This window comes from Leptonotus elevatus, chromosome 10 (genome assembly GCF_054856555.1).
Source record: "Leptonotus elevatus isolate MCC_2025b chromosome 10, RoL_Lele_1.0, whole genome shotgun sequence".
NCBI lineage: Eukaryota > Metazoa > Chordata > Actinopteri > Syngnathiformes > Syngnathidae > Leptonotus > Leptonotus elevatus.
The window spans coordinates 3,570,564-3,594,989 of NC_141248.1; the positions used below are offsets into that span (position 1 = coordinate 3,570,564).

The window sequence follows — 24,426 nt, forward strand, 5'->3', positions numbered from 1 at the left end:
ATCAAATTAATTCTGGACAAAATATGAACTTTTTACTGCTGAAAATGGCTCAATGAGTCAAGTATCCCTTTAAACCCTGCCGAACACAGCTCCATTTTTAAGTTGCATGTTAACTCATTTAGCTGCTGTCAGACTTATTCGCATCAGCTAAAGTTCAGTGTCTCAGGCCAGTCGGGGCTGTTAAGAAGGTAGCGAAGAAAAGGAAGTCTTTCAACCATGTTACCAACATCTCTGTTGGTCAGCATCACATGGATCTGAATAGGTCACAGGTGTAAAGGTGAAGATGCTGGGGACATCGCTCAGTTTGAGGGTACATTTTTTTCATATAATATAGGTAAAACATGAAGCAAATTTATTTGTATTTTTAAGATGTGTTTGTCATGCAATGTCGGGTAATTGTGGGATGTGCAAAAACTCCCACATAATACATACGATTTACACCGTTCAGATTTCAAATTGCTACAAAAATTTGCGCCTACTGGGGAATATATCGTCTGATTCCACATTACTTACAGTTTTCTCACAATTTAACGTTTAATATTAACTTTTCTCCATTCATCTTCATTGGGACTGACATTGAACTTGATACGCCCACCTCCATACACACAACTTATCATGACCAGTCTGATACTGCTCAGTGGCGCAGTTGGTAAAGTGCATTATCCGGTAACCACTAGGCCGCGGGTTCAAATCCCACCTCCAACTGTACATTGCAAATATATCCATGGGCATTATGCTAAATGATATACATATCCCAACTGACTATCATATCAGGAAATGTATGATAATTTCACTGAAATGATTAAATGCATGATAGCTCTCAGCAACAGATGACACTTTTCAAAAATAAATTTGCCATTAGCCATGAATTTGAACAAGTCAAGTTAGCTCAGTGTTTAGAGCAATTGCCTCCCACCACTGAGAACCAGGGTTCAAACCCTGCTTGGAAGTCATTTTAGTACATGCGCTGGTTCGATACCAACTGACACTCATATCAGGAAATGGATAATTTATCTGAAATGATTAAATCCCACTATAGACAGATTGCAGATCAAGTTTTCTTTTGATTCATTTGTCATTTAACTACAATTAAAAAATAATAATAATTCACATAATTTATCCTTCAATTTACTTCATAAGCACATGCGTTCAAATCTTAGCACATGCGTTCAAATCTTAGCATTCAGCGAATACCGTTCAGGTTTTCAGCATTCTCACGCAGTTTCTGCAGAAATTGCACTTTGTCTAGTTGCAAGTGCTGTTAAAGACGAGCATTTTTGTTGATTTGGCCTGTAATTGTTCTTCCTCATTTGTTTAATAATCTCTTCTAGTGGCGGGACCATGTTGACCGTTACGGGAACCAATTTGATGACTATCAAAGAACCCAAGATGAGGGCCAAATATGGAGCTGCCAAGTCAGAAAATGTAAGTGAACACACACATGCACACACACTAAGTGAGTGAGTAAATTGAATTCACACAGGTATGGCATCTCTTATCTTTCCTTAGGACATTTTCTTTAGAAGTACTGATTTTCAAATGATACACAAACTCTCTTGGGACACACACGTACCTTAGCTGTCAGTCAAGCAGCCAAGGGCCTATTTTCTGTTTGTTTTTTATGTTGAATTTCCTTTTAGCAGCTTTAACCTTTGAAATGTCAAGCAGTAATAAAGCGGCTCCGGCAAATCCCCCCTCTCCTCACCTATAGCACCATGGGGCTTAGCTAACCTTTCCCCCTCACCAGCTCTTTCCTCAGAGTGAAAAAAAATGATTCCTTTTTGCCTTTGTGGTCATTGTTTGCAGTCAATTTGGTTTTGCTTGGTTAATTTTGTGATTGATCTCGAGATTAAGTGATTTTGAAACACCCTTTTTTCCTCTGTCTTGTTCTTAAACATAGCATCCACTGACACTCTTTTGTCGCCTGATGATCATAATATTCAATGTTGCTCTTTTTTCAAACTATTTACACTTTTGACATTATTAATCCAGCATCCTCTTAACATTATAATGGAGATGATTTTATAATAATAATGTGCTAATCTGCTAACCTATTTTCTTATGAATGAACGTGTATGACTAAAGTGTAATTTGTGTCTCTGCTCAGAACTGCACCGTGGTCAACAACACGGTGATGGTGTGTCTTGCTCCCTCCGTGGCGGGGTCTGACAAAGTTTTCTCCGAGGTGGGCAGCAGTCCAGATGAAATTGGTTTCATCATGGATGATGTGCATTCTGTGCTGGTTGTCAATGAGACTTTCAGCTACCATCCAGATCCTGTGTTTGAACCTCTGAGCCCCAACGGCATGTTGGAGCTAAAGCCCAGCTCTCCACTTATACTCAAGGTAAATTGCCTTTTGCTTTTAGCATTGATCTTTTTGTGCGTTATTATTATCATTTTTAATTCGGTTTTGTTTAACATCCATTATGTCTTTTTATGTAATGTTCGATTTGTTCGTGTTTGTCCTCATGTCATCTCAGATGCTTTGCCTCTTCTCATCATTCTATGAACCCTTGGGACGAACCCCTTTCCTTTCTGCTTTCATGTCAGACCTATTGAGTAAAAAAAACAATTGTTTGTGACTGAATGATGTCATGGTGGGCATGGAAGCTATTTCATTCTAATTTATATTGTAAAACTTTTAAAAATACAACTTTACATTTTACCCCCCAAAAAAGAAGAACTAAATGTCAACCTAATCAAAGCTCAGTCTCACTTATATTGTTTTCAAACTTCTGAGTCTGAATCCAGGTCAGTGATATTGCGACTGTTATCATATATTATCAAGATTGGTTTCGCAGAACTTTCTTTCACCTTGAAAAGTCTCCATTTAAGATCATTAAGGTTGATAGGATGTAAGTAAGGGCTGGGCAATAAATAGAATGAATTTAATTAATCGTCTTTTTTATCATTCATTTTTAATAATAATAATAATAATAATAGTAGTAGTAAAAATAATAATAATAATAGAAATAGTAATAGTAATAATAATAATATAGCGAATAAGAGGTTTTTAATTTCAATGGGACCAACCTGGTTAAATAAAGTTTAAATGAAATGAAATAGGAAAAAATAGCTACCAACTACTTAATTGTAGCATTTAAGCGCAAACTATGAATGTTACTGATTTAGAATCAGTATACATTATTGTTGTCTGAACATTTTGCACAGGGATTATTTTTTGTACAATGAAACCTTTAAATAAATGTTTGTTGGGTTTATTAGATAAAAATGTATTAAAATCAGAATTGTAACCTGTTAGTAAAAGAGAAATAATTACACAACTGTGATTTAAATTACTGTTAGTTAACCTCTTTAGATGGACTTTGAAATGATAATTGACCAATTGTGTTTGCCACCGTATATCTAATATATTTATGTCCATGATGTGTGTTTCTAGGGTCGTAACCTAATTCCTGCGGCCCCTGGAAATACGAAGCTGAACTACACGGTGCTGATCGGGGAGACGCCGTGTGTTCTCACCTTGTCTGAGAGCCAGCTGCTGTGCGAGTGGCCCAACCTGACTGGAGAACACAAAGTCACTGTAAGTACTGTACTGCCTCACTATGAAATGCCTTTTAATATTATTTGATACAATTTATTTATGTTTGGTGTGTTACTATTATTTCTAATAGTTACTTCATCACCATTTTGTTGTTTTGGAAAACGTCTGTGTGGGGGTTTTAATTATTCTCAGCTTCTTAGCATGTGTTCTTCTTTATCCCTTTCATTTACGTCAATCCACTCCCTACCTTCTCATTCATTTCACTCTTTCTTTTCCACCCCAAGCATAAAATATTTTTTAGTCATTCTAAATTCCCTCTCCCCATTCATATTTCTACACTCGTAAAAACACACATCTTGGCTCTAATACTGCTCGGGGTGTTTGCAAATGTATTTATATTTTAGAGGCTTTTCATTGGTCTTGGCTGGCTAGTATTCTCCTGGGGCTTTGCACAATATTGCCATTCAATAGAAAACCCAAATGGCTAGTGGGCGTGGGCTGCCTGGGACTACTTTTATTCCACCCTGAATTTTGTATTTCTTAGATATAAGCCACTTGAAGAATAATTTTTTTTTAAAAAAAGGTGAAAATGGATAGAATAGTAATCACTTTTGTTCCCATGCCTCAGCAAGACAGGACTGTTTTTAGTGATATGGTGTGTGACTCACAAACACAAACAATATACTACCCTTCCTCGAGGCACAAATATTTAGCTGAAGGGGCCTGAGCTTGTCACAAGTGAGAATTTCTCAGCCAATGCAATAGTTATGTAGCATAATGTTGTGTTTATGGATTTACATTGGTTTCAGACAGATTTCAGTCAATCATCAGGTTAGACTATATAGTAGCTGGCTGATTATATGTGTTCATTTTTTAAATGGCCATGCAGCCCAGTAATGGTGATCGGTTGCCTTTTTCAATTTTGTATCACATCCAAGCGTCTAACGAAGAAATTCCTCTCTCTAGGTGCGTGTCGGAGGCTTTGAATACTCGCCAGGGACCTTGCAAATCTACTCGGACAGCCTTCTCACCCTCCCTGCTATTATTGGTATTGGAGGAGGCGGCGGCCTGTTGCTGCTGGTTATTATTGTGGTGCTGATTGCTTACAAGAGGAAGTCCCGTGATGCAGATCGCACCCTCAAGCGACTCCAACTGCAGATGGACAACTTGGAGTCCAGGGTAGCCCTCGAGTGCAAGGAAGGTAAGTTGATGTCATAGAAACACACGGAGGTGTTCTCCTAGTTTACCTTCTACCTGATCTTCTTCTCTCTAAATAACTCCCGTGTCCCAAAATAACTGTCTGCAAATCTTTCCCTTGCTACAGCTTACCTCAAACACTGCACAACCCCAATTAAACATTGCTATCCATTTTAGTCTCAATTTCCTCGCTTGCTCTGTTTCTCCCTCCCTCCCACTTGCAAAGCGTCCCTCCTGCTGTTATGTGGCAGTAAAGTGTGTGTGTGAGTGCGCGTGCGGGTATTGGTGTGATTCCAGAGGAATACTTTGATCTGAGCCAGCCACCAGATGTTGGCTCTCCACCCTGCGAGAGAGCCGCCTGGCTGGCCTTACTACCATCCACGGTGTGTGAGAGGCAAAGATGGAGGACAGATAGATGCGGGGCGCAGAGGTGGGACAGTGAGGGAATAGTAAGGAAGGAGGGACTTGGCAGCAAGTGAAGACGGGGGAGAAAGCGAGAGACTTGCACACCAGTACATTAGCATAAATTAATTTGGCAGGGAAGTGCATGGATTGAGCAAGTGCCTATTGATGCTGCTAAATGGTTTGTCTGGTATGGGAGGCAGATGGGAAGAAAGAGTAAAATAATGATAACCATAATCATGAGCCTACACTTCCATACCGCCTCGGTAAAGATCAAATAAAACATGCATTGTGACTACTAAAATGGATATGCGAGTTCACTTCTACAATCAACTGATGCAATATAAAATGAAAGGTTTTGTCATTTATTGCTGAGTATTAAAAACGTGTTTAAGCTACAATGGTTTTGGAGAACTAGGTTTCAGATTAGGAATTTAGAATGGTTGAGCCAAATCCCAATGGGCCAAGTATGGCAATTCATTCCACATGATGCTTTGCGTCTGTTTGAGTTAACAAAAAGTAAACACAAATATTTTTGTCAAACAAATTTTTTTCACCTGACGAAAACTAGTCTAGACAAAAACCCTCAATAATAAACAATAACTGGGACTAAATCATTATGCATTTTCGTCGACTAATGAAGATGAGACGAAAATGTTCTTCACTTAAAGGTGTGTTCAAGGATCTTTTGTCGCTGCGTCTTCCAGATGGATCATCTTATTGATTGGTTCTCAATCTGGTCAGTCAATCTGCCTTAAGAACCTTGTGCGTGCTCTTTCCTAGCTAACAGCTGCTGAGCTTCGGATTCAGCCATTCATCGTTGTAGCTCCACTGATCTTACCAGAGGTGGGTAGAGTAGCCAAAAATTGTGCTCAAGTAAGAGGAGCATTACTTCAAAATAATATTACTCAAGTAAAAGTAAAAAGTAGTCATCAAAGAATCACTCAAGTACAAGTAAAAAAAAGTATTCTCTGAAAAGAATACTCAAGTACTAAGTAATTGCTTGAACATGAAGTCTGATTTATTTTTTACTCATCATCAGATAGACAAAAGCATAAATTTATGTGCAAATGCTGGCATCTTAAAAAAAATAAAAAAATAAAAAAAATAACTTTTTGAGCTTGTTATGTTCTAACTTCTGCCACGGTGCTAAAGCAGGCATGTGCAGTGAGCAGTGTCCTCTTGTTTTCTTCTTTGCTTTTTTCAGAGCTTAACGACCCACTTACAAGTTAATTGTTTGATTGATTAAGATTCACTGATTGTCACACCCACCTAAGTGGGGCGAAATTCATTCTCCGCATTTGACCCATCCCCTAAGGGAGCGGTGAACAGCAGCGGCCGCGCTCGGGAATCATTTGGTGATCTAACCCCCCAATTCAAACCCTTAATGCTGAGTGTCAAGCAGGGAGGTAAATGGGTCCCATTTTTAGAGTCTTTGGTATGACCCGGCAAGGGATTGAACCCACGACCTCCCAGTCTCACGGCGGACTCTCTACCACTAGGACACTGAGCTGGTCGACGCTAATATGCGAAGATGACGATCCCTTCAAAAGCGAACGGTGGCGCGCCGGGGAGGGGGGGCTATGAGGCTGAACAGGTCTCTATAAAGACTCGTTTCCCACCGTCACATTGAAGAGCTGTTCAAAAGACTTGATTCGTTTGTAAATGTCACATCACTAGTGTCTGCAGAAATGCTCCCACAGTCAGTCAAGTGAAGCGCTTACGTGAAAACACTGTAAATCTAATGTATGAATGGGGCGGCGGGTAACGACTCTAGTGTAGCCCAATGTAGCAGAGTAAGAGTAGTGTTACTTCTTCACATATCTACTCAAGTAAAAGTAAAAAGTATTGTGTGGTAAAACTACTCTTAGAAGTATTTTTTTTTCAAAAAGTTACTCAAATAAATGTAACGGAGTAAATCTAACTCCTTACTACCCACCTCTGTATCTTATCACATTCTTTGAAAATGTTTGAGAGCAGCAAGAGGACATCCGTGTCTATGAAGCGAGGCCGGTTGCAGACTGATGAAGATGAAGATGAGCTTGCACGTTCCCGACAGGATTTACTTAAATGTTAGTTAAAGTTTCTAGTTAAACTTCTTGTAAAATGTACTTACAATTTCTGAGTGCATCAACCTTTACTAGGCTTTTTCAAGTAAATATCATCTATAGGCGTTTCTCCCAGACAAGCAGAAGAGCTGGTAGGATGGTCTTCCGCATGCGCATTTTATAAAAGGTGACAAACGGACATTTGGCTTCATCTTTTTAAGAAGATCTTTGTATACATCTTTGATAAAAACTGGACTAAAATCTACGGACATTTTAGTTGACAAACAAAGATGAGACAAAAATTATATTATTTTGTAAAACTTTGCTTCTGTGACACTGTCAAGTGGCACACAGTGACACACCCTCTTTCAAATCTGCAGCTAGCGACTAGTGCAGCGTGCACAAACACATGAGACAGACAGGAGGTAGATTCACGGTGAAATGTAAAAAAAATAATAATAATTATAGTTCTAACGTAACATTAATCCAACGGCTATAACGTTCCAACAATAATGTTAATCCGATTGCTAACTAATGCTGGCTAATTTACTAGCTTGTAGCATGGAGCCATAGTAACATCTTGTTGATATACTGTAATTGTGTGTGAAGTTTTTCATCAAAAAGATGACAGCAAATTTTATGTGAAATAGTTTTAGATCCGAGATGTTCGACATTATCTGCTGACAAAAAAATAGGGGTTAAAATTTAAATGATTGTCCTGACTAAAACTAGACTAAAAGGTTGACAGTTTTTGTTGACTAAAATTAGACAAATAAAGACTAAAATGCTAGATTTATAGTTGGCTAAAAGTTGACTAAATAAAAACGGAATGAGGTTGACTAACTATGAGTAAAAACTAACAGGCGTGATTGAAACTGGACTAAAACTGAAACTACATTTTAAGATGTCTTAATAAAATTAACACTAGAGCAGCGTCACATTTTTCATCCCAAACGCCGTTATTGCATTAGTCTTCATAGGGAACGTTGCTGAAGTGAATTGACAAGCACGACACAAGATGTACATGGAGGATGGCAAGGACAGGAAGACATAGTTGAGAGAGGGTGACCTCCAAGGTTTCATTTTGAATGCAAGCACGTTGAAGAAATAGAGAGAGAATCAGAAGGATTCACTGACAAAAGCCATCTGTTGGTCTGGACTTTGCAGTGCAATTTATCGCACGTTTATTTCTGTACTGTATTTTTGATAGCTTTATTGGGCGATCTCAATCATGAACTTTACTTGAATGTAAAGCAACGAATACATAACTAAATTTCACTTGTTTCTATATTAATTTTCTTTATAATAAATGCTAGTTAGTACCTTTTCAACATGTCATTTGAAACATCACCATGATGATCATTTTGTGTGTTATTCAGCATTTGCAGAACTGCAGACGGACATCCATGAGCTTACTCAGGAGCTTGACGGTGCAGGAATCCCCTTCCTGGACTATCGCACCTATGCCATGAGGGTCCTCTTCCCTGGGATTGAGGACCATCCTGTGCTCAAGGAGATGGAGGTACTGGTCAGTAGAGAGTCTACATGACATAACCTGTAATATAACATTGTTTACTGCCTCTTTATGATGGTGAAGCTTTTCAAGGGTTGGTTGTGTTCAGATAATGAGCAATCATTTCAAATGTACTTCAACGCCTAACAGTTACGTTGTCTTGCATCACTGGAGACTTTAACAGTAGCATGCCGTGTACTTCCATCATGGTATGATTCAAAGTGTCACGCATGAAAACACGCACACTTGCGTGCTGAAATGCATTGAAGGTGTCAGGTACATTGAAGCCGCTGAGTATCTGTACTATGCTATCAACTGTATTCCAAAGGGATAGTGTAGCGCAACATTGGATTTTCATTTGTATGGGCCAGGCAATCACAGGCCACAGTAGTGCAGTAGTAGGCAGATCAATTTCTTATTACAGCATGAAGCTTGCATTCTCGTCTTCAAGCTTGCTATCAGAGAGGAAAGGACTGGATGGAGAGCGTGTGGGAGGGTAGGGAGGGATGAAGGGAGTCAAGAAGAAAGATAAAGCATCAGGACAGCTGCGGAGAGAATAATAGGCAATAGGAATAAGTGAAGGGGGATGACAATAAATTGGTTTATGCATGTAGCTGAAACAAAATCAATTTGTCAGATTTTCTTTGTAAGGAGACAAAGAACAAGTGTTATGTGAAGACTTGCATTGCTCTTGTGACTCTTTTGCCAACGTGTCCTTGTGTAACTCACCGCAAATTAAATTACACTCTATTGCTCAAGTGCTCTTTCTTTCTCTGAGCCCATTTTTTTCCCTTTGCTTTCCATCCCCTTAACCTCTTCCCTTGCTTTAATATCTTTCTTATTTTGCTCCATTCCTTTTTTCTTCCTCAACCCTTCCCCTCCAGGTCCCAGCGAACGTGGAGAAGGCCCTGACGCTGTTCGGACAGATGCTGACCAAAAAGCACTTCCTGCTGACGTTCATCCGCACCCTTGAAGCACAGCGGTCCTTCTCCATGCGAGACCGCGGCAACGTGGCCTCCCTCATCATGACTGCGCTACAGGGGGAGATGGAGTACGCTACTGGCGTCCTGAAACAGCTCCTATCCGACCTCATCGACAAGAACCTGGAGAGCAAGAACCACCCCAAACTCTTACTCCGCAGGTACGCACAAAGGGAGGACGTCATTATTTGCCAAGCGGTGCATTACTGTCCGCTGTGTGTTGTCGTGGAGAGGACTGCGGGAGCTTTTTTAGAAGCATATGTGACGTTTCGTTCTCTCTCTCTGTCAACCCTGTCGCTGTCAGAAAGGATTACACCCCTGAGCACACACAATCCCAGTGGAGTTGCAGACAGACAGACAGACCTCTCTCACCCCCCCCCCCCCCCACACACACACACAGGTAGTTGTGGGATGCAAGAGATGGAGTGAATGTCAATGGAGAGAGGAGAATGCTTTACAAGGGTGTGTGTAAAGCAGTAGTGGGCAAACTTGGTCCTTGGGGGCCGGAGTTCTGCAGGTTTTGGATGTTTCCCTGCTCCAACGCAGCTAATTCCAATCAACAGGATCGTTATCAGGCTTATACAGAGCTTGCTGACAAGCTGATCATATATCAGCTGTGTTGGAGAAGGGAAACATCCAAAACCTGCGGGGCTGCGGCCCTCGAGGACCGAGTGTGCCCACCCCTGGTGTAAAGGATAGATATAATACAGGGTGGATGGGTAAAGGTGGGGCAGTGTGAGAGGAGTGATACAAAGGGCAAAGGTGAGTTTGGCTCAGGATGTGAAAGAGAGCTCGATGGAGTGCAGGAACAGGGGGTCTGCGATCAATATATCTACAAGGAGATTTGAGATTAAATCAAACTGATGGCGCAATGTAGGAATATATATAACGCACATCGTTCAGCTCGAGGTCCTGCAAAATAGCTTTATAAGAGTTGTAGCTGAAGGTCTAATTTTATACTGTATACTGAAGCCAGCATGTCTCAGGTAAAGATGACGAGATGCATAAGGAATTCAGGTGCAGCGGATGTACACGGTTTGTCACAAGCAGCATTTGCCTTCATTACATTGTGATGCATCCAACTTTGAAGCAGTATGCAACAATTATACTTCAAAGTCTGTTGATTGTTAATATATGAGTACCTGTATTTGATTTGTGAATGGTTGTTTTTAAAATATATATTTTTATAAAAAGTTCGTTTTTACTGCACAATACTTGAGATTTTTTTTCTGTACACAGGAACTACACAAAAAAAATAAAAAACCAATAGTAAAACTAATAAAAAGTAAACTAAAAAATTGAAAACCAACAAACCCACACTGAAACCTAAGACTAACTACCTTAAAAAAAATCAAAGCAAGATAAAACAAACTCCAGTGAAAATTCAAAAAATCTTATAACACTGCTCAAGCTCACTCAAAGGAATCTGGCATATTTTCCAGTTTAACTGCTCGTCCGCCACCTGTTACACAGATGTTGTTGCTGTTCTGAAGGTGGGATATTGTCACTATGAAGAAAAAGAAAATTGAATAAATGCCATCTTTAAGAGGTAGTGCTATCGAAAAGATGCACTATAGGTGGGCTAAATGAGGAAGAGAGGAGCAGGAGGGAAAGTAGTATAGTCACAATAAAAAAAAAAGCCTATTTTTTCCAAATAAGTATGGATTTGACATTAAATAATAAAAACGTTTTTTTTCCCTCTTATTTCCCCTTATCCCTGGAGAGATATTTAATTAAAAAATCGAATCAAATAAATTACTTTTCGCCAATGTGACTTTGTAAAGCTGTTTCTAATCCCATCCAGTGGGGAATGGTCACAACATGTTGTCCTTGCTAAACACGTTAGCTTCGGGAGCTGTAACTGCCAAGCAAGACAAGAACTTTCTCCAAGAAAACACAAAAAAAAAGTTTACATTTTCTTTCTGGACAAGAACGCTACAGCAAGCCCTATTTTTTGAGCACGTGTTTGAGAACAATAGGTGCTGGCACGTCGTTTCCCCGATTGAGAGGATGATTCGTGTCACCCTCCATCAGGACCTGACATGCCCACAAGCGTGTACTGTCCAGGTGTATTCACCTCCTTCATCCTCCAGCTCTCCTTTCCCTGTTGCCTCATCTTTCATCGCTTATATTTTGCTGACAGCCATGAAAAAGAAAGCGTTCCGCATACATCAAACAACATTCAACAGTCAAACGGGAGGCTGGCGGAAGCGTAGGAGTTCACGTCTCGTTCCTGCTACAGGCTTTCACTAGCTGCTTTGTTTGGCCTAGTTTCCCACTTTTCTTTCTTTTATTTTTCGCGTTCTCCTTCGTCTTGAGCAGAACTTGAGCAGAACATGTAAAAATTCAATTCCACTGGTGTCATTTCTCATCATAGTAAGCCCTTCGCACCTTTTTGCAACCTGTGCACAGCAAATAGTCAATAGTTAATAGAAACCGGGAATATGGCCCAGTTAGTTACTGCGCGTCTATTTAAAGACAAAACCAAGGAATGAATAATTAAACAGCAATAGCGACAAGGAAGTGTTAAAGAGCAAGTAGAAATAGGCGGTGGGGTGTAAATGAAAGAAATATGGAGGGGTTTTCCCTGTCTAATTGTTTTCCTTGGCTATAGGATAGTGAGTAGACAAAGGGCTCTGCCATCTAATAATGCAGCAATAACTGGTTTGATCAAAAGTGTTAATTGATATCCACCAAGGTTATTTTAGTAAACAAAAACTAATGAAATAACTAAAACTAAAATATTTTTTTTCGTTAACTAAATAAAATAAAAACGAAAAATATTTTTACAGCGAAAATGTCCTTTGTTTTAGTCTTTGGTAATTAATTTAATACATGAGCCGTGGGGGTTTATTTTAAATGTGATTTTAAGTACATTTATTTCGATATTAACCGGAACAAGGACATTTGAAAGTATGTCACACAGAAATGACGTCATCTAGCAGCAGCCAATAGAAAAGCACCTTCAGATGATGTCGCTCCGAGGTGACAATTTTGCGTGCTTGACTTTTGGCTCCAATGGATGGACTCGCCTGCTTTTTCATTTAACTCAGCCGAAATACAATGCTAGGTAAGAAATGTGCTACTTTTTTGTTATTTTGCCATGGTGTTCGTAGAACGTAGAATGTTCTATTTCAAATCGCTACTGCCACCTGCTGATGAAAAATTCAACTGCACATACACTTTTTCACATACAGTACACACCGCACACATGACGTCACATCCGCAGGCAGGGCGCAGGAAATTCGAACCCGAATCCAGTCTGAAAACTATTGGCCAGAGGCTTGCAGGAGTACCCATTGTAAACAGGTGTTAATCTACTAATTCACAAACATACATGGTCAAATAACTCTTTTACTGCCACAGGTTATCCAAAAAACAACTTTGACAGTGCCAGCTGATGCAGAATATTGTGTACTTTGACTATACAAACATGCTGCATAGCGTTCCATTCTTTCATTAGAAAAAAGTTTTTACCTTTTTCCGTCCTTTAGTAATCACCATTTGAAAATGGGTAATTTGAGTGACATTGAGCGAAAATTGAAAAAAATGGTAAAAACGATTTTTTTGTGAAAATAAATTTTCTGCGCAGCAGTGACTTTAACACTAATATTTTTTCTTTAGTGACGCTCTGTGAATTAGATTTTATTTGATAAAGACTTTGATCTTTCACGTCATCCTTGAAAACGTTCTATTTCCTAAGATCCGCCATGTTTCACTGCAATTGCATACACCAGCAGAACATTGAAAAGATACAATGCTGCCAGCTGCTGGCCGTAGTTAGTGGCTGTTTGTGATTTCACAAGTCCATAGAGTAACTTCCACTGCCCATTGAGAAGAAAAAAAACGTAGTAAACGTCAATTAACGTTTTTGGCGGCATTCATTTGGATTTTAGTAAAAATCATTAAACGTTTTTGGCGGTTAAAGAGATAAAAAGGCTACTATAAAGATATTTTTGAGTCAAAAGTTCTATTTTACAGACACACAAGACAGGCACACAAGAAATACACTTTTAAAAGAAAAAAAACTGAAAACTAATACTGAAACTACGTAAAACTAAACTAACCATTTTGTAAAATAACTAAAACTAATAAAAACTAACAGAACCGCCTTCAAAACTGATGAAAACTAACTAAATTTCTAAAACAAAACTCTAAACAATAAAAACTAACTAAAATGAAAATTCCAAAACTATAATAACCCTGATACACACACTGTAGTCGAGGAGGCTTGTTGTCAAGCAAAGGTACACTTGGAAATGATGTTTAAATGTTCTGAGTTTTAATTTTCAGCTCGTCTCATCCTTTTCTCTTCCTTGTCTTTCTTAGGACCGAGTCAGTGGCTGAGAAGATGCTCACTAACTGGTTCACCTTCCTGCTTTACAAGTTCCTCAAGGTAAAAAAAAATGCTCTCTCACACCCACAGGCACACATGTTTTGGAGTGATTCCGCTTGCAGTAGAGTAAATCCCCAGTACCACGCACAGCTGCACCATTAGATAAGGCACAGGCCACTGGCTACCTTTCGTTTACGTCCGCCTTTCATTTGGTCATTGCCCCCCTCTCTTCCAAATGGAGGAATTGATGGGGTCTGAAGCTGTGTTCAGACGCGCTCGCTTGCTCGTGTTGTTGTGACTGCCAAAGCTTTTCACCAGATTCTCTTCGTGCCCATCACTTCATTATTTTACAGCCAGAATTTGTTTGTGGGTTTACCTTTGTGAATATGTGAGGTAAGTCTGTTCATCTCACTTTGAATTCCTTTTGGATGCAGAATCAGAGAGAATTATGGAGGCATACATTTTAATTTCTCCCCTACTTTACACTTTTTTACATGTGCATTTTATATTCAAATATTGCCGCATTTAATCAGTACATCGTAAACTGGCATTAAAAACCTCCAGGTTTCCCAAGGAAAACAGTAGATGGACAAAAGTCGACAAATTCAAAATACCTTCAAGAAAGACCTTTGGTAAATGTTTATTTAGGGGTGATAAAATGTGAGAGTATGTTTACTCTCACATTTAAATGAAAAATGGTGCATAAAAATTATTGGGAATGTTCTTGGCTTTTCATAAATTACCAGCCCTCCCTTTATCTAACCTTCATGTCAGTGTATATATATATTGTAGATGTAATTTATGTTAACAGAGAGTCATGCCTGAACACAAAATGGCCTTTCACAATTTGTTTCCAGAAATTTGGGAGCGCAGACATTAGGGATGGGCATTCATCTACTGTAAGTAGAATAGTCAATTTTAATTTTTTAAATATTGTAGGGATGTTCAATACCACTTTTTTACAATACCAGTGTGAGTACTTGACTCTAGAGCAATCACCGATACCAAGTACCGATACCACTAGTATTTTTTTTATCCATAAATGTTCTCCAAAAAAACAATAACAGATCATTTTAACTCAAAAAACGTAAAAATACATTCTATTTTAGATGTTTTAAGTGTCCCAAAGACGTATTTATACGTTTTTTCATGTTTGTTTGTTTTATGCGAGAGCATACAGAAGGCTTTCATGCAGCTTCTGACCTGAAAAGGATGCTTAAAGCAATGGTAGTTAGTACAAGAAACGGCCAACAGGTGGAGATCAACCAGGGCCATGTTGCAAACAAGCTTTTATTCCCAGTGTTTTCAACAGGTTTGTGAATAATGATGAAACTTAGCTATATTCTAATGCTAATTGCTGCAAAACGGAAACAGATAGAAATACACTTTTTTTCCTGATACAAGAAGAGACTCTAATCATTCTTTTGGTAGGTTCCATGTTTTTATAGCAATAGGACAGAATATTCTGTGGACCTTGCAAAATCAGTCATAATCCAGTAAAACAGCCGGGAGTGATGGGGGTTGCGTCAGTGAAAATGTCTGCGAGTGAATGAGTTAAGTACAGTGGAACCTCGATTCAACCTGGATTCAATGGACAGAAAACAAAGTCCATTCGACTCAAAATGTGTGTTGGTTTAGGCTATAAGTCACTACAGCATCAGCTGGCGATACTGGTATTAGCCGCTGATGCAAGTGCCGATACCTTGAAATAAGGCCAAGGTATCAGCCCAATACGATACCTGGTATCGGTACTCGCCCATCTAATTATTTTTAACGGCGGAACATCTCTATGTTTCAATGCGGAAGTTCCATGTGCCCATCCCAAGTACATATCACTATATAATTAGCTTTTATTGCAGTAAGCTCTCTTAGTGTTAAATGGAATGATGCTCCTCATTGGATCGAGAGGTGACAAGCATGAGAGTGCACGAGGGAAACAGAAATCCGAGTCCCGGCATCCCATTGCTCGTTTGCCCGTTTGCCCGTTTGCCCGTTTGACGCATCTCACACAACAAAGTGCTTCTCCAAGCGTTTTCACCACTCTGTCATTAACCTTCTTTTAACTTTTCCATCAGTTGCCACTCACTCAGACTTTCTCAAATTTCTCTCTTCCTCGCACACACCTGCTTAAACAAAGGAAAGAGACACAAGGGGGATTGAATAAGTGTAACAAAATAGTGTCTTGTCAGTTTTCTTCAAGAAGGGCCAAAGCTAATGCCAAGCCTGGCAGCCAATACGTTTCCAATTGCATTGCCACAAATATTTCAGCATCTTATACTTTTAATCTCCATGATAATTTTTTCTGTCTTGCTGTTGCAGGAGTGTGCTGGTGAGCCGCTCTTCATGCTGTATTGTGCCATGAAGCAGCAAATGGAGAAGGGGCCGATAGATGCAATCACGGGAGAGGCCCGCTACTCCCTCAGCGAGGACAAGCTCATCAGACAGCAGATTGACTACAAAACTTTGGTCAGTGCATTGACTCAGGAAGCAGGAGAAAAAGTCTTGATACCATTTTTAAAAAAAAATTGTTTAAATACATATTGAATTATCAATATTAAGTAGACGTATTAATTGTATAGTATGTAGTGTGTGCTTACAAAGTCCCTGCTTTAAATGTTGCCTCTGTCTCCTCCATGCATAGACGCTGCACTGTGTGAACCCAGAGAATGAGAACGCTCCTGAGGTGACCGTAAAGAGTCTAAACTGTGACACAGTCACGCAGGTGAAGGAGAAGCTCCTGGATGCCGTTTACAAAGGCACGCCCTACTCTCAGAGACCAAAGGCCTCCGATATGGACCTGGGTAAGCAGAAGAAGATGACTTTATTGATCCCACAGCAGTGAAAGTCACTGGTTAAAAACAAAAAAAAGAAAGAATGTTCTTCTGTATTCATATATCATCATCCAAAAGTGTAAATATTTAATCATGAAAGGGAATGTTCTGTGTTTGTGTCTCAGAATGGCGACAAGGAAGGATGGCTCGCATCATCCTTCAGGATGAGGATGTGACCACCAAGATTGACAATGACTGGAAGAGACTCAACACTCTGGCTCACTACCAGGTACACCGCTGCTTTCACTCTTCTTCAGTTAAGTGGCACTTTCTCCACACAGGGCCAGCTAGCTCTTGAATTGGTTGGGGGGGTTTTCCCCTGAACTAATTTTCTCGGCCTTGCAAAATCAGTCAAAATCCAGTAAAACAGCCGCGAGCGAAGGGGGTTGCTTCTGTGAAAATAGATGGGAGTGAATGAGTTCATAAATAAAGCATATAAATAAATAAACCATTTAAAACAGCATTTTATGTTTACTTGGGTTATTATTTTCTGAGTTTTTTTAATTATTTTTATTTTTTGGGGGTGATCTTCGACAAAACTTATAAAAAATAAAAAATAAAGTGGGATTTGAGAAGAGATCCCTTTACTTTGTTTTAATGTGTATTACTGTGCTGACAAATTATTTCAAGAAGAAAAAAAATCCTTGACCCTAAATGTTTTTGTGTACAGTAATAAAGACTTTTTGTAATGGTAACTGAAGTGATGTTTTGTTTCAGGTGACAGATGGCTCCGTGATTGCCCTCGTACCCAAACAGAACTCGGCCTACAACATCTCCAACTCCTCCACATTCACCAAATCGCTCAGCAGATACGGTATGAGAGAAGGTTTGTGTGTGTGGGGGTGTGTGTCTCCAAGCAAATGCTAATTTCTTCCTGTACAAGCCAACAAATCATGCTGCCTTCTTCTCAACTTTGCAAATCCACTCACACAATGTCAAAGTGAAATGGATTTAGTTGGCGTTGAAATTTAATTGGGTTTAAATTTCTCAAGCGTGTCTTAGCTAAGTGAATGTGTTTCATTTGCAACAGTTTAAGAAGTGATACTTTGTACCAACAGCTCTGAAGCAGACCTCTGATCTTCATTTGTAGCCGTTCAATGTCATCTTAATCTAATATCTGAGATCCGACATGGTCCGAAATAGCTCTTTCCATATTTCATGCTTGTGATTTTCTCCTGACATTTGTAACCTCTCAGTATTGACAATGAAAGCATTATTGCTCCATGTGATTTAAAATAAATAAACAAATAAGAGGATTGCAGTCCAACAGTCAGGGAGGAAGCGGGAGTTGAAGCCAGTAGGTGACAGATAAATGTATTATGGGATGAAGGAGTGACATGGGAGTAGAAAGAAGGTTTTGACTTGTCATCACTTGTCGCAGAGAGCATGCTGAGAACAGCCAGCAGTCCAGACAGTTTGCGCTCCCGAACGCCAATGATCACACCTGACTTGGAGAGCGGCACCAAACTGTGGCATCTGGTCAAGAACCACGACCACTCGGACCAGAGGGAGGGGGACCGAGGGAGCAAGATGGTCTCTGAGATCTACCTGACCCGGCTGCTGGCCACCAAGGTAAGACGAGGAGCTTTAAGCATCTTGATCTCAAAGCTGACTTCCTCAGCATACCCCTATTGACCTTTGTTTTGTGTTGGTCTCAGAGCTCATTAACATTGCTCATAATCTTTTGCAAAAAAAAAAAAAAAAAATGTGTGTGTTTTAATTAGTAAGTTGACCTTTGACTATTGAGTTGTTTGTTGGTGTTACTGGACTCTCTATTGGTGGCCTCGGGGCTTATAGGCCCAGGCCTTTACCCTGCAATCATTACTCTCCAAATTCCTCCATGGCCTCCAGAATACACTTACAGCATGCACGTGTCCTCACTTGCTGAGATGTTGTTTTTTAAGCCTGAGCAATACAGCCGACATCCACACGTGTTTCATCCTTGAGTTGTTGAGCCCACAATTAGTTTGACAGCCTGTCACTTTTAAATGGTTTCTGGAGCAACAGATGCGGCACTGAGATTATTTATTCATAAGTGTTGGGCAAGGTGCTTCCAAAATGTAATATGTTACATATTATTAATTGTTATTTGGATATAAGTATTTATTTTACTAGGGCTAGACCTATTATCGGTGCTGATATTTGGCATTTTGACAGATTTCGGCATCGGCCCTTTTACCAATCTGAAGGCAGATAAATTGTCATCTCACTGAGCCATGAATGCTTGTGAACGTAGCGAATTTAGGGTTTTCATCAGGATTTGTAAGAAGTTCACAGACCGGTTTTACTTGTTGCAAAGAAGTTTTAAACAAGTTCATACAATTTTTCACCGTCTGCGAAGATCATTTGAAATCTTTTACGAACCCTGACGAAGACCCGAAATTTGCTACGTTTGCATGCATTTGTCGCTCAGTGAGATACAGGGAACTTTTTATTTATGGATTTATTTAAATTTTCACATTACCGTACTTAATAAAAGATGATGCTGACGCTTTACCTGACAATAGCCAGATTGATAATTATGATTCACTCAAGGGAGTTCTTCACAATACCAATTTGGGACTGCTCCATGGGGATTTGCCTGTCGCTGTTCAAAATTCCACAGTGAGTAATTCTGCGAGAAAATAATTAACTGCAGCGTCCATTCGTCCATGTGATTAGTTTGTTTCCCACGGTGTTGGTGGAATCGGCGCTTCCTGGTTTCGTCACAGCTGCATATAAGGCCCCAAACACATTGTCGCTCTGTGATTGGTCGGTGGAAATCAACGAGCTCGGTACAAGATGTATTCTCCAGAGTTTGTGAACTCACAAATACCGCGAGAAAAGGTTAGCAGACACTGCAAAATTTTATTGTTAATTTATTTTATTTTATTGTTAAAATTAAGAAATTATATTGGAATTTTGGGAAACTTTATTTGCAGTGGAAAACTTAAGAGCTATTTTCTTGCTTAGTTTTTAATTTAGTTTCTCTGCAATTTTTATAATTTTTAAACAAAGCTGTCTATTTTTTATTTATTTAAAATTAAAAGAAAAACTTTCAAAATATTGAACATTTTAAAAGTTGTTTTAACAAACATGCTCAATGGCATAAAAATTTGAGGCAAATATTTCCTCTTTTACCGCAAATGAATATCAGCTTGAAATATCGATTATTGGCCTCTTTGACTACTAATAATCAGTATCAGTATCGACCCTGAAAAAAACATATCGGTCTATCACTATATTTTACAGCATTCGTTTTTGAATTATGTCACATTACTTCTACATTTATTCAAAACAACTAATTTCAAATGTATCCATCCATTTTCAATGTTTCAATGTCAAATGTTGCAGCTCAAATGTAACTGACGTAAAGGATGTATTTCTTGAACGTCCATCCATCTGTTTTCTGTAGCACTTTTGCTTTTTGTCGTACTGAGATGTGATGTACCCGCTGTTTGCCACTCAAAATCAGGAAATGTGATTGTCTCCTGATTTGACGTTGAACAGCCAAAGTTGTGACATGCAAGGTTTCCATTTGAAAGAAAGTCGCACATGTACACAGACGTGTCGACACTTTCCCGCGGCTTGCCAACAATGTTGCGCTAAGCATTCCTCAGTGACTCAGCTCACCCTGATACTTCCTCTCCCCTGATGTTTCCACTCATTAGCTGTACATTCCCCATTGTTCATGCACCACGATGAACACGATCTGGGCTGCCTCAATCAAGAAATCATTAACAAGGGAAGGCAATGAGTTTGCAGTTTGTTCTTACTTATGACATCCCCGCTGCTTTGTGGGTTTAGGAAGTGTGAACGGATTAAAAGAAGCTTTTGTAAAATGTGGCCAGGATTTTTTAAGAAAACAGTTTGTGAAAACTTGAGTACAATATCACATCACTTCAACATCAGAGGTACTTTTGAGGGTTGAAAAATTCCATGTGTTTGATGTGATGAAAACAAGAGAGAGAGAAAAAAAACATTGTAAAACAGCCTTAGGCTGAACTCTCATTGGGAGCCATCTGAATTACTCAAAAGCAAGCTGAGCACTCGGCACGTCATGAAGTTGGGATAGTCAAAAGAAAGCACACGCAAACACCTGCCAGTGACAGCCGTCGCCTACAGCCACACCATTAACCAAGATGGCATGCCTAATTAAAGATTGCTTTTCCTTAATTTCTGTGTAACCATTTCACCCATCCATGTCTCATCTCTCACTAATCCAAATCTGAACTGACAGCAAGTTTGCCATTTGATCATTTGATTTCTGTTATTAAATCCCACTGCAATGCTCTTCCTTAGGGAACACTCCAAAAGTTTGTGGACGACCTGTTTGAGACCATCTTCAGCACCGCCCACAGAGGCAGCGCCTTACCGCTCGCCATCAAATACATGTTTGACTTCCTGGACGAACAGGCCGACAAACACTCCATTTCGGACTCAGACGTCCGGCACACTTGGAAGAGCAACTGGTGAGTTTGTATGCACAGTGCGGACGGGAGGGCCTTCATTACAGATGCTTTACTGCTGCATCAAAAAGGAGACACAAGCGATGATTATGCAACACTTTGACATTGATGTTGCAACTTGCAATTGCCGGGGTGTTTTATATCTTGTTATTATCATGATGATGATAAGTGTTTGTTGAGCATCGTCTAAGCACTCCCTAAAAAAAAAAAAGTTGTCTACCTTTCAGAGGCCGATGTCATGTCAAATCTACAGCTAATGTTTTTTCATATTAGGGATGTCAAAATAAGCGTTAATTTTGAGCAAATTTAAAGTTCCTTTAACGCCACCAATTTTTATAGCGTGCAATTAATAACCGCCCCTTACTTGGAAAGCCTTTACTGAGGGAATTGCAGTCGCAACGCAGCAAACACGTCCACGTCAAAATTTAGCAGTAATAAATTTAATAGTAACGCATATATTTGTGAAGACTGGAGTCAAGTTGTATTTTACCATTTTAAAAATTTGCAGAATTTTTCAAGTTTCTCATGTTAAAGATTAGATAGCTCTTAATATGAAAAGAAAAATGCACTGAGCTGTCACGTCTTACAAATGCAATTATGCCATCTGGTGGCAGAATTATTATCTCAACACAAATCAATATCACACTCGTTTTTTTGCAGTACAGTACTTCTTTTCAATTTTAACTCAATTATATGAATTATTATGAAATTATTGTATCAATGACTAAAAGATGCAGTCATATTTCTATTAGTTTGATTTTTTTCACCTTAATGTTAACAAGAGTATAAAACTTAGAAAAAAAGTATTTTATTTTACATTTTAGTGTACATTTAGTACAGATATAAAATTTGCGATTAACCGTGTGTTAACTATTGAAGGTATGCGATCAAATAGGATTAAAAAAAAATATTGCCTGACACCCTTATTTTATTCTCCACTGTTAAAAGGTCATAAAATGTCAGACTAAAAGTTAACTCATTTGCTCCCAAAAACTTATAAATATGTTATATTTTAAATGTTTTAAGTGTCCCAAAGACGTATTTATACGTGTTTTTGTGTTGTTTGTTTTTTGTGCTATAGCACAGTGGTCCTCAACCCTGGTCCTCGGGGACCGGTATCCAGCCTGTTTTCCATGTCTCCTACAGCCAACACAGGTGGGAATCGTTATCAGGCTTCTCCAGAGCTTGCTAATTAGCTGATGATATGAATCACCTGTGTTGGCTGCGGGAGACATGGAAAACAGGTTGGATACCGGTCCCCGAGGACCAGGGTTGAGGACCACTGCTATAGCATACAGAAGGCTTTGATGCATCCTCTGAACTGCAAAGAACTGTTGAAGAAATTGTAGTTATTACACAAACGGCCAGCAGGCGGCAGCAGAGCATAGGAAATGAACCAGGACCATGTTGCAAAAACCCTCAATTACTTAGAATTCTAAATAGATTTTTTAATAAGGATGAAACTATAGGTATATTCTAATGCTAATTTCTGCAAAAGGGAAACAGATAGAAATATACTTTTTTTCCTGATGAAAGAAGAGACTAATATTTCTTTTGGTAGGTTTCATGTTTTTATAGCAATAGAACGCAATATTCTGTGGGCCTTGCAAAATCAGTCAAAATCCAGTAAAACAGCCGGGAGTGAAGGGGGTTGCTTAAGTGAAAATGGCTGGGAGTGAATGAGTTAAGTACAGTGGAACCTCGATTCAACCTGGATTCAATGGACAGAAAACAAAGTCCATTCGACTCAAAATGTGTGTTGGTTTAGGCTATAAGTCACTACAGCATCACATTTCTGACTTGCGCTGCTCTCATGTCATAAATAAACAGACTTTCAGGAGACTAGAGCAGTCAAAAAAGTATGTCAATATGGTAGCCAAGTTAGCATAAGCGACTGTCCTATTAAATCCTAATGAAAGCATAGACAGCGTCGCTTCAAGCAGACAAAAAAAAGTGACGTATCTACCTATTCATATTTTTGTGTGGTTTTTTTGTGTGTTTTTTTAACTCAGGCACTACTTGTGTAACACGCCTCTCACAAGTGCTATTTTTTGGTATAGTACACAGTTGTTTTTTGTAAAGCCTTTATCTATAGCATCTATTTGAAACGGAAGTCAAGCAAGGAAGCGCTAACAATTCAGCTTGTTAACATGACCGAATACTAACTTTTGACCTCACCCGGGGCACCAGTAGGGTAAGTCTGAGTATACTTTAAACTTTTTAAACAGTTTCAAGCTGTTTAAAAATATTTATTTACAATTATTATGCAGTGAGCATTCTTAGGCATCGGAAAGCTACAAAACAATAATTTTGTATTGTATGTAAAATAAGTATTTAGTCGAGGTCTTAGTGTGGCTTCTTTAAACCTGCAGCAACTGGAGACGAGAGTCCACATTTTTAACAGTGTAATTGTTTTCTCTGTCCATCTTTGCAGCCTCCCCCTGCGCTTCTGGGTGAACGTGATCAAGAACCCGCAGTTTGTGTTCGACATCCACAAGAACAGCATTACAGACGCCTGTTTGTCTGTGGTGGCGCAGACCTTCATGGACTCCTGTTCAACGTCCGAGCATAAATTAGGGAAGGACTCACCATCCAACAAGCTGCTTTACGCGAAAGACATCCCCAACTATAAGAACTGGGTGGAGAGGTTCGTCAGATGCGGCCTGTGGGCCTCAGACAGACTTGTAGCGAGTAAATGGGCTCACTTGTGGTTTGCATTTGCGCAGGTACTACTCTGATATCTCGAGGATGTCGGCCATCAGTGACCAGGACATGAGTGCCTACCTGGCGGAGCAGTCGCGACTGCACGCCAACCAGTTTAACAGCATGTCTGCCCTCCACGAGATCTACTCTTACATTGTCAAGTATAAGGACGAGGTGAGAGCTAACATCCAGTTACGACAAATCTGATGGAATCAAGCAACACCAAGAGGTCACATCAGTTTAATTCAAACTGCTTGTTAAGCTGCATTGCTTACTCTTTAAACTTCCTCTAAAAATAAATAAAAAAATGTGCAAACAGGTGAATTCCAAACTGTGAATGTGCAGATGATAACTGTAGATTCACTCCACAGAATGAAATATTTTATTTTAAATGTTAATTTTTCAAATCATGTTGGTTATATTTTATAGGTAATGAAAACCTGAAATTGACCTTCTCAAGAAA

At 39.3% G+C, this 24,426-nt stretch overlaps 1 protein-coding gene across 1 annotated transcript in view; it reads left to right on the forward strand.

Moving 5' to 3' along the window:
* Positions 1-24,426, forward strand: part of plxna1b (plexin A1b) — a 200,459-nt gene that overhangs the window by 172,216 nt on the left and 3,817 nt on the right. Inside the window, exons 17-31 of the mRNA XM_086086176.1 lie at positions 1,332-1,425; positions 2,108-2,344; positions 3,401-3,544; positions 4,472-4,706; positions 8,532-8,674; positions 9,550-9,806; positions 13,975-14,041; positions 16,301-16,447; positions 16,623-16,782; positions 16,938-17,041; positions 17,530-17,626; positions 18,194-18,384; positions 21,094-21,263; positions 23,695-23,907; positions 23,987-24,137. Of these exons, the coding sequence (XP_085942302.1) occupies positions 1,332-1,425; positions 2,108-2,344; positions 3,401-3,544; positions 4,472-4,706; positions 8,532-8,674; positions 9,550-9,806; positions 13,975-14,041; positions 16,301-16,447; positions 16,623-16,782; positions 16,938-17,041; positions 17,530-17,626; positions 18,194-18,384; positions 21,094-21,263; positions 23,695-23,907; positions 23,987-24,137 (2,410 nt within the window). The remainder of the gene's footprint in view (positions 1-1,331; positions 1,426-2,107; positions 2,345-3,400; positions 3,545-4,471; positions 4,707-8,531; positions 8,675-9,549; positions 9,807-13,974; positions 14,042-16,300; positions 16,448-16,622; positions 16,783-16,937; positions 17,042-17,529; positions 17,627-18,193; positions 18,385-21,093; positions 21,264-23,694; positions 23,908-23,986; positions 24,138-24,426) is intronic.